At 50.1% G+C, this 10,435-nt stretch overlaps 1 protein-coding gene across 1 annotated transcript; it reads left to right on the top strand.

The window, feature by feature from the left end:
• The first annotated feature begins 1,930 nt into the window (after positions 1-1,930).
• LOC310664060 (C2 calcium-dependent domain-containing protein 4C-like) lies at positions 1,931-4,577 on the top strand. Its single transcript, XM_083412601.1, has 2 exons — positions 1,931-2,029; positions 3,134-4,577. Exon 2 carries the CDS (start codon positions 3,189-3,191, stop codon positions 4,476-4,478), a length of 1,290 nt encoding a protein of 429 aa, XP_083268727.1. The 5' UTR covers positions 1,931-2,029; positions 3,134-3,188; the 3' UTR covers positions 4,479-4,577.
• Positions 4,578-10,435: the final 5,858 nt, after the last annotated feature.

Genomic DNA, 10,435 nt, shown 5'->3' with positions numbered 1-10,435 from the left:
TTAACACGGCCATGACTTTTTTCACAAGGGGACTGCAATCCTTGCTTTCACCTGGCCATTTAAAGCTCCCCTCAGGTGTGTGCCTCAGAGGTCACAGTGCTCGTCAACAGGAGGGATGGATACTTGATACGAGCATATTACTGGATATTACCACCTACAAATTCAGCCACCTACTAGAGCAGCAGCTCCCCAGCCTGGGCGAGCCAGTGACTTCTCCTGGGAGGCCAGGTGGAAGGGAAGGAACTTTGGTGTCTAGGTCAGAAACAGGGGTGGCGGAAGTTCAGCAGGTAGAGTTGGAAATGAAGTCTCGGCACAGAGGTGAAAACATGGGCCCGGTGTGTGGCAGCTCTGGAAATGGTTGCATTTTAATTTTTCGCTTTTACAAATTTCATTGAATCCTTCACAGTATAACAGTTTTTATTTTTAAAAATGTTGCAGACAAAACTTTAAAATCTGATGTAAACCAATCAAAACATTCCAAAGACCACACGGGGATGGGAAATGCGTAAGTGAACCATGCGTCCTCATTACATACTTCGGGAATAATATACCTATAAATGCCAAACATAGGGCCCATTATGTCAGCAAAGCTAACAGCAACCTTCTTTAAGATTTGGTGAGAGCCAGTGACAAGATATCTAAATAAAGAAAATCCAAACCAGTTTTTTAAAAAATATTTTTCCTTTCCTTTTATAAATTTATATGAAACAGAAAGAAAGGTTATAACAACAGATGAAAATCAAAAAGTGAAAAGCAAAACTATAAAATAGGCATGTAAAACGAGTCCAGTTCCACATGGGTTAAAGTAACCAAGTAGAAAATCAGAATACAGAGGTAAAGTTCAGGACAACGTAGCTCTCCAAAAGGAAAAGTGAACAGAAGATGGTCTAGGTTCTTCAGGTGAGGAATTAATGAAAGAAATGAAGTGATGGAAGTTAAGCAGGTACAGTTATTACTTCCTGCTTCTCAAAGGGCACCATCAGGGATGTGCTAAGCTAGCTTGGTTAGAAGAAGGGGGAGCGTTAGAAGTCCAATTAATACCTGCAAGAATTTTTTTCTGGAAAGGACATCAGGGATTCTGTTCCTCACTGGCCATTTCTATGTATTGCCCTGCAGGTTCCAGCAGCAGCTGCATTGATCGCTGTAGAGTAGCAGTGCTTGCTTGGGGGTTTCAGTTTTTAAAACAACGGGTGTAAGGTGATAGTCCTTAAGGCTATGCAATCTCAGGGTGTGATGGGAAGCCTTGCACCTTCCTGTGAGTGTCACCAGCAGAATAGGAAACACACACACGGAGAGAGGGAGAGAGATTGAATTTGGATCAAACTCCAGGTATTCAGATCTACTTATCTAGCCCATTCTTCTCCAGCATGGCCCACGACTGTGGTCCAGATGCTCCAAAGGGCGCTAGATTGGGAAAAGAATACCAGCTTCTTCTCCTAAGCCAAAGCACTCGAACTGCAAGGCTACCAGGAATGATGGGCAGAACCTGCATCCAGGAACAGGCAAGGTGCCTCCACCCACCATTGGCTGGGCATCCCCAGCTCTGGGCTCCCGTCCTGCTCGTGGGCTTCCCATACTGGGCACCGCCAGAACAAGAGGATGGGCTCCCTTTGCGCTGAGCCTGATTCAAGAGGGGCTACGGACTAGAAAAACGACCCCACAAGGGGAAACTTGGTGCTGGCTGCTGCTGGAGCCGGCGGCTGGCTGGCTGGCAGTGCCCTGCTTGTTTGCGTGCCCCGGGCAGGAGCGCCCCTGAGCAGGCGGCGCCAGCGCGGCTCCTCCACCTTTACGCGCCTGGCAGCTGCTGGCACCGCGGAGGCGGGAGGCGGGAGCGGGGCTGCTGGCCAATGGGAGTTGCCTCGGCGGCTGGCGATTGGCTTCGGCGCGCCGCCGCTTGCCGATAAAGAGCGCGCCCGCGGCGTCGGGCTGCAAACTCGCCGGAGTAGCGGCTGGAGCGCTTGGCTGGGCGCAGCGGCTCTGGGCGCGCGGCATCCTGAAGCAGTTCTTGGGGAGCGGCCAACCCTGCAAGGTAGGCGCGAGGTTGTTTGTGCCCGCGGACTCTGCGGGCTTCCTCAGAAGCGAGGCGGGGGACTCCGATGGGGCTTGGCACCTAAGTGCGCTGGGGATCGCAGCCTTGAAAAGGCGGCCAAGATGAAAGTCTACGGACTGGCCAAAGACAGACTGGTCTTTGGAGTTCTGCAGGGGGGCTCTCCCCCTTTTCTCTCGTTTCTCTTTTTTTAAGTAAAGAAACCGATTTTAGTAAATGGAATGTATGTATTGAATTCTATCTAAAACTACCGGGAATTCTTCTGCACGAGGGAAAGAGTTTGGTGGGGGCTGGGAAGGCTTACTGGAGCCCGATCCTGGGCTTGTTGGCTCTGAAGTAAGGCGAACTTGATTCTGTGAGGCTTACTCGCAAGTAAGCATGCCTAGATTTTTGCAGCTGTGGTGTGCAAACGGGCTTTAGCTATACAAAAGTAGCATACTCCTACTTGGAGCAGACCCACTGGAAGGAACAAACATGGCTGCTAATTTCAGTGGGTATACTCTTGAGTAAAAAGAAGCTGAATCTCTCCCATCACCTGCTGCCTACGTTTAAGAGGGCTGTAAGGTTTGAATGGAAGTAAGAGCTGGACCATAAATAAGGCTGATCGCCGAAGAATTGATGCTTTTGAATTATGGTGCTGGAGGAGACTCTTGAGAGTCCCATGGACTGCAAGAAGATCAAACGTATCCATTCTTAAGGAAATCAGCCCTGAGTGCTCACTGGAAGGTCTGATCGTGAAGCTGAGGCTCCAATACTTTAGCCACCTCATGAGAAGAGAAGACTCCCTGGAAAAGACCCTGATGTTGGGAAAGATGGAGGGCACAAGGAGAAGGGGACGACAGAGGACGAGGTGGTTGGATAGTGTCTTGGAAGCTACAAACATGAGTCTGACCAAACTGCGGGAAGCAGTGGAAGATAGGAGTGCTTGGCGTGCTCTGGTCCAGGGGGTCACGAAGAGTCGGACACGACTAAACGACTAAACAACAACAACAAGGTTTGAATGGTAGTTAGCTCGGCAGGTCCGGCACCCTTGCAACAACCCAGAGATATTAACGCCTTTGTATTCCTCTCTCCCTTTTTTGGCAGGTTCTTCTGATCTCCTTCAGCTCTTCTGTCTCAACTGAGAAGTCAGCTGGACTCAATGTGGTTCTTGGAGAAAGTGGGGGCGTCCCCTGGAGAAGGCAGCCCACTGGGTCCATCCTTCCTGGGCTTGCCCCCCAGCCACCCCGCCCCTAACGCAGCTTTTGCCAACATACTGACCCCAGACCGGATCCCGGAGTTCTGCATCCCTCCCAGGCTGGCCAATCCTCCTCCGGCGAAGAGTCCCAGCGCAACTTTCCAGCCCCACCGCTGCCTCACGGAGCCGGGCTTGCAGCAGGCGGCCACCTCTGCCGGGGTGGGGGCCGACCGCACCCCCTGCCCCTTCCTGCTGCCCCACCTCATCCAGGTGGAGAGCGTGGAGGAGATCCCGGACCTGGAGGAGGAGGAGGAAGGCGGCACCAACTCTGACCCCCAGTCGCAGGCTGCCCTGTCCCTGCCCCACTTCCCCAAAGCGCAGACGTCCTACGGCTTCTGCACGCTGCTGGAGAGCCCGCACACCCGGAGGAAGGAGTCCATCTTCCACAGCGACTCCTCGCCCAGCCTGGCGCGGCCCCGAGCCAGCAGCTACGCGGGCCGAGAGCTCTCCTCCGGCCGCCCGCTGGCCTGCCAGCCCCCGCTGCTCCGCCGGCCCTGCGACAGCGACACGGCTTCCTCCAGCGAGTCCTCGCCCTTCGGCTCCCCGCTCCTGGGTCGCTCCCCTCCGCCGCGCCGGCCCGGCTTGCTCTCCAAGGCGCGCAGCCAGGAGGGGCTGCTGGGCCGGGCCTGGCGCTCCCGGGGCAAGCTGTCCAGCGCGGGGAGAGCCAACTCCCTCTCCACGGAGGACGGCAGCTCCACGGACAGCAGCCCCAGCGCCGTGCGGCGCTCCTCGGACAGCCTCTTCGAGCCGCTGAGCTGCCGCGCCTGCAGCCTGTCGCCGCTGCCCCTCTTCCCGCTGGACGGGCGGGAGAGGCTGGGCCGGGAGAGCACGGTGGGGCTGGACCGGGGCGGGCTGCTGCGGCTGTCCTGCGAGTACTGCCCCGAGAACCGGCGCCTGCGGGTCCGCCTGATCAGCGTGGAAGGACTGTACGAGCCCGCGGCGGAGCCCAAGAGCATCAACTGCTGCATCACCTTCTCGCTGGTGCCCGGCAAGATCCAGAAGCAGCGCAGCACGGTCATCAAGAGGAGCCGCGACCCCATCTTCAACGAGGACTTCTTCTTCGTGGGCATCGCCCAAGACGACCTGGGCAGCCTCGCCGTCAGGATGAAGGCTGTGAATAAGGGGAGCAGCTTGAAAAGGGACCTCCTTTTGGGGGAGAGCGAGGTTCCCTTGATGAAGCTCTTAGCGGGTTAAAAAAGAGAGAAACAACTCTCTTGCAACCTGAGACACTTTATTTATTTATTTCATACTCGTGGTTTTTTTTATTTTAAATAAATATAATTTTTACTGAAACTTGCAAATGCTTCTCTCTTGGTATCTGTTAGGTCAGTGAATGGCTTTGACTTCAGCGAGGCCTGCAAGTTACACCCTGGAACGCACAATTCATGGTTCTGTTAATCCTGTGCACCTGTGCTTTGGCAATGTCCCATTGAGCTCTCCATGAGGCTTGCACCTAAGGAGCTGTGTACAGACTTGCAGCTTCCGTGCTTGTGTAGCAACCAGAGTGCTTTACATTATCCTTAAAACAACCCCCACAGGGCAGGTGACAGGGTGGTGGTGGCTGAAGCTGGTTAGTTTCAACCTACAGCTGGAGAGTCCCAGGTCATCTCTGCTCAGCCACAGAGCTCACTCTCTCACGGCCTCTCCTGCCTCGGAGGGTGGCTTTAAAGTGTAATTCATGAAAGTTTTCTCCCATTTGAACGCAGGGGGGGGGTTTTACTTCTGAGTAAACACGCACAGGGTTGTGCTGTGAAAGGCAGCAGTTTACCTTAGACCTCCTAGTGAGTTCATGGCAAGACAGGATATTTGAACTGGAATTTTTTTTAGTTCACTGTTACACAACACTGGCTCCATTTTCATCAAGCCATCAGGGTACATTAGCCTTCCTCAGTCCGGGACCCTTCCAGTACAGAGTGCTCTACTTTGCAGTGTGAAATACAAATGCCTGTGAGCTTTGTCTATACACAGCAGACTGTACCTCTTGCACTTCATGACCCTATAGCATCATAGCTTATAGTTCATACCCATTATAAACAATTGCCAACTGAGGCCAGCACTCAGTGCATCTGATGAAGTGGGCCGTGGTCCATGACAATTTAAGCCACAACAAGGCTACAATCCCAAAGGGATTTACCTAGTACATAGCTATAGTGAACCCACGAAGGTTTACTTCTGAGTAATGGGTAAAGGATTGCACTGTCAATCTATTAGATCTGAGGGTGCCACAATGTTTTGGGGCTATAATTTTGAGTAAATATAGCACTGGATGGGTTGTTAGGTTTTGTTTCAGTAAGAGGTGCTGATGTGAAGAGTTAAGCCAGAAGTTCCCAACAGGAATTGAATCAAAGAAGAAATGTGCAGAAAATAATCCAAGCAAGAGTCCATTTCTTCAGTTGTGGCAATATGCGAACGTTCAGCTGAACAGAACTCTTCCATCAAACAGAATGTAAAGGTTGCTTGCTTTTTAGCTAAACACTAAGGAAGCAAACAGCTTTGAAATCTTACGTGATAATGGCCATGCCTGATTGCAAATACTGGTGGCACTGAGTGACCACATGCCTCAACATTTGTAGAAGAGGTGAAACTGTGCCATGTGTCAGTACCCCATTTCTCACTTGGAAGTGCCATCTCCACACCCCGGAGAGCCCTGTTCTGGGGTGCAACAGGCCAGATCAGAAAAGTTGTGAGTGTGGCTAATTGTCAGATCCCCAAAAACAACGAACAAGTTCTTGCTTTGCACATGCACCCTAGAAGTCTGGCCAGAGGTCATGTGGGAGAACTCTCAGTCCTGCAGAGCCCCACCTTAAGGGGAGCCCCTACATGTCCACAGGAGCCTCAGGCGGCAGGGAGAGCGCTCTCATGAGCCCCATGTTGGGCAAAAGGATTCCTGAATTGCAGGGAGTTGTAGTGGTTGATCGTCGTGGTTCCTTCCACCTCTACAAATCTATGGTTCTGTCCTTGGGTCCAGCTTAAGGGTTCCCCACAGGCTTTGGGTTGGCCACTGTGAGAACAGGGTGCTATGGTCTGATCCAGCAACAGGCTCTGCTAAGGTCCTTACATTCTTAAGTGTCTTGCCTGAGGCTGAGGGTGCCCCAAATCCTGGAGCTGGGTTGAGACAGGGCACAGGTGTATTGTGCAGGTTTGCCCTTAGGAAGTACCCGTTCCTTTACCGCAATTTCCTTCCCAAGTCTGGGTACATACAACCAATGCATTTTTTCTGGGGGTACGCATACCCCTAAACATTTTGTGAATCTAAGTTTGGCCTTATTGAGGGTCAGTATTTCAATATGAGTAGGAAAATGAGAGTACCCCTAAACATTTTTTTTAATAGAAAAAAGCACTGCATACAACTGAAATGTATTCTCTAGTCCCCCGCCTGATGTCTTCCTTCTGCCAGCCACTCAGGGCAGGACACCTCCTTGTGCGGTGGATAAACTGGATGGGGAGGAGGGAGGGAGCGCTCTCATCTTAACATGAGACTCCACTGTGGTCCTAAGTAAAGCTGAAAGGTGGAAAATTCATGATGGACAACAGGAGCGCACAGAGGCTGCTGCCTTACACTGAGTCAGACTGGAAGTGGCCCTCCAGGATTCCAGGCAGGGGGCTCTCCCAGCCCCACCTGGAGATGCTGCCAGGGATCTGAACCTGGGGCCTTCTACATGCAAAGCAGATGCTCTCCCACTGTGCTACAGCCTTTTCCCCAAAGCAGTTCTTCCCATAGCACATGAACACTCTATAACACTCTGGAGTTTATTGTAGTGATGGTCATCAATGAAGATTGCTTTAGAAGGGGATTGGACAAATTTACAGAGGACTAGGCTTTCAAGGGCTGCTATTTGCGATGGCTGTCAGTGCCGGATTTACATATAAGCTAAACAAGCTATAGCTTAGGGCCCTACTCTCTTGCCCCCTCCCAAATTAAAGAAATAACCCCCTGGATATACATTTCCAAAATATAAGATAAAAAACAAATAAAATAAAACCTACATACAACAACAGTGTTTTGTGTTGTGTATGCACGCAGTGCAAGTAGATAAATAGGTACCGCTCTGGCGGGAAGGTAAATGGCATTTCCGTGCGCTGCTCTGGTTCGCCAGAAGCGGCTTAGTCATGCTGGCCACATGACCCGGAAGCTGTATGCTGGCTCCCTTGGCCAATAAAGCGAGAGGAGCACCGCAACCGCAGAGGCATCCGCGACTGGACCTAACGGTCAGGGGTCCCTTCACCTTTATGGACCTATTAGGTCCATCAATTACCATATAGCACATACGCAACACAAAAAACAGCGACAATTTGTTGTTGACAAAGGACAGCTGGACATATAAAGGGCCTCATCACCCTCAGTAGCTTAGGGCCTCATCAAACCTAAATCCAGCCCTGATAGTTGTGCACTGCCAGGACCAGTTTGCCTCTGAATACCAGAGAGTTTTCAGAGGGAGAGTAGGAGGGACCTGGAAGTTGTTCAGCAACTGAATTATATAACGCTTCCAAGTGTCTACGTGATGAGGCTGAGGGCGATGGGAGTAGAATCCATTTTCAGAAGATGATGAGGAAAAGACAAGCTACAATCACCCTGACTTAATCTGATCTTGCCTATTATTGAATATGGTCTCTTGGTCCAGTTAGTAGTAAAATTAGAATTATGGTAATACCGCAATGGATTAAAAAAACACTCAGGTTTTAATCTTAAATGCAAGCAGCAGAAGGTTGGCTGTAAAATTTGCTGCCTCGTTGTGAGGTGTACCAAACTGCACTGATGGCACTTAATTGAATTGTCTTGCATCATTTATAACACTTTATGTTCTCTTCTAACGTGTTCTGGGCTTGGGGTGTCTGTCCTCTGCCATTCCCCTTGCACAGATGGCAAGCAAGGCAGAAAGAGTGGGATTTGCGTCTGTGCTGTACTTTACAGAGGGGAGAGGAGGAGAGTCCTCTGTCTGAAAGTGTCCTCAGTTGAAGGGCTTAAAGATCAAAGCTTAAAGATGAAGGGGGAGCAAGTGGTACCTTGAAGTTGCCCCCCTGGCACCATCTGGACAGTAGACTGAGCAGGCACCTGGGCACAGGCTTCCCTGTTATGGAGAGATGCACTGCATTTCTATACTAATGATGATGGTGGTGATGATGCTGTAGCATTACTTATTCCCCCCCCCCCCCAATCCAACTGGGTTTCCCCAGCCACTCTGGGCAGCTTCCAACAAAATATAAAGGAATAAAACAAAACATAAAACATTAAAAGCTTCTTGAAAAGGACTGTCTTCTAAAAGTTGTATAGGTATTTATCTCTTTGACATCTGACAGGAGGGCATTCCACAGGGTGGGCACGACTACTGAGAAGGCCCTCTGCCTGGTTCTCTGTAACCTCACTTCTTGCAGTAAGGGAACTGCCACAAGGCCCTCGGAGCTGGACCTCAGTGTCCGGGATGAATGATGGGGGTGGAGATGCTCCTTCAGGTATACAGGGCGAAGGCCATTTACGGCTTTAAAGGTCAGCACCAACACTTTGAATTGTGCTTGGAAATGTACTGGGAGCCAAGGTATATCTTTCAGGACCAGCGTTATATGGTCCTGGTAGCTTAGTTGTAGTTTCTGAGTCACCTTCAAAGGTAGCCCCACGTAGAGCGCATTGCAGTAGTCCAAGCGGGAGATAACCAGAGCATGCACCACTCTGGTGAGACAGTCCGCGGCCAGGTAGGGTCTCAGCCTGCATACCAGATGGAGCTGGTAGATAGCTGCCCTGGACACAGAAGTGACCCGTGTCTCCATGGACAACTAAGAGTCCAAAATGACTCCCAGGCTGTGCACCCAGCCCTTTAGGGGCACACTTATCCAATTTAGGACCAGGGAACTCCCTACACCTGCCCATCCTCTGTCTTGTCAGGATTCAACCTCAATCCATTGACCGCCACCCACCCTCCAGACACCTCCAGACACTCATACCTGCCTTCACTGGTTTCCAGGTTGGAAGTTTTTAAGTAGAGGTTGGATGGCCATCTGTCAGGGATTTTTTAGCTGTGATTCCTGCATTGCAGGGGGTTGGACTAGATGACCCTTGGAGTCCCTCCCAACTCTACAACTTTATGGTTCTTTATGGTATATCTATAACGTTGTGAAGCTGATTATTTTTTATTTTACTTTATGCTATTTTTGACGCAGCAACTGATTCTACTATGGTCAGTAATATGGGCTGAAACAAATAGATTCCAAACTGAAAATGTTTAAGAGTGAAGAAGCCAAGGCTGCTGGTTTCCTCTTCCTGAGAGGAATTCAGGGCTTGGTGTCCTGCAGAAAGTGAGTTCAGAAAATCATCTATCACCATTTTCCTGTAATAAAGATAAAGACATTAAATCTGTCTTTGCACCTTCCCCATTTCCCTCTGAGCAAAGGGAATGCCTCTTCCTGAAAAAATGTTGTCCCCATCCAAACAGTCCCTTAGGGAGCTGCCAGCAGGAAGTGTTTCTTCTGCAGAAATATAAACAACCCAAACTTTTCAAAGGAAAAACATTGGCAAACAAGCAAAGCGATTCTTCTTCACAGGCCTTACTCCTGTCGCTTGCTTATCTTCTTTTCTTAAGCATTTGTTCTGTATGTATGTATGTATGTATGTATGTATGTATATAGGAACCTCATACCCTTCCACATTCCTCAGGTGAAAAGAGGAAAATTTCTCACTCTCCCACAACTTATTCCCTTGACCTCACATTTTTGTGTCCCCCCCAGCAGAGGATTTCTGATCAGAAGAAGGGCAAGTGCTGCTGCCGTTGCACCAACTGGCCGCAGCCATGGGTGTAGTTTGGGGGGGGGGGCAGAACCTCAGTTAGCTATGAATTTTTTGCTCCCCCTTGGCTATACCCATGGATGCAGCACACACACCCTCCATCATCCTCATAAAACCCCAATTTTATTTTATTTTTTGGTAGATTTACAAAAAGAAAAGTATACAACAATAAATACCGCATTTTTCGCTCTATAACACGCACCCGACCATAACACGCATGTAGTTTTTAGAGGAGGAAAACAAGAAAAAAAATATTCTAAACGAAACAGTGGATGGATGATTTTTGTGGTTCATGCTGTGGCCACAGACATGTGATCTGACAGTGAGTTTGGAGTAGCCCAATGCAAAAATCCTGAGGATCCATGTGGATCCATGC

The sequence above is a fragment of the Podarcis tiliguerta genome (genome assembly GCF_965153285.1).
Source record: "Podarcis tiliguerta genome assembly, chromosome: 14".
Taxonomy (NCBI): Eukaryota; Metazoa; Chordata; class Lepidosauria; order Squamata; family Lacertidae; genus Podarcis; species Podarcis tiliguerta.
Note: the sequence above shows the minus strand (reverse complement) of the source record. Positions and strands in the feature narration are given on the sequence as shown.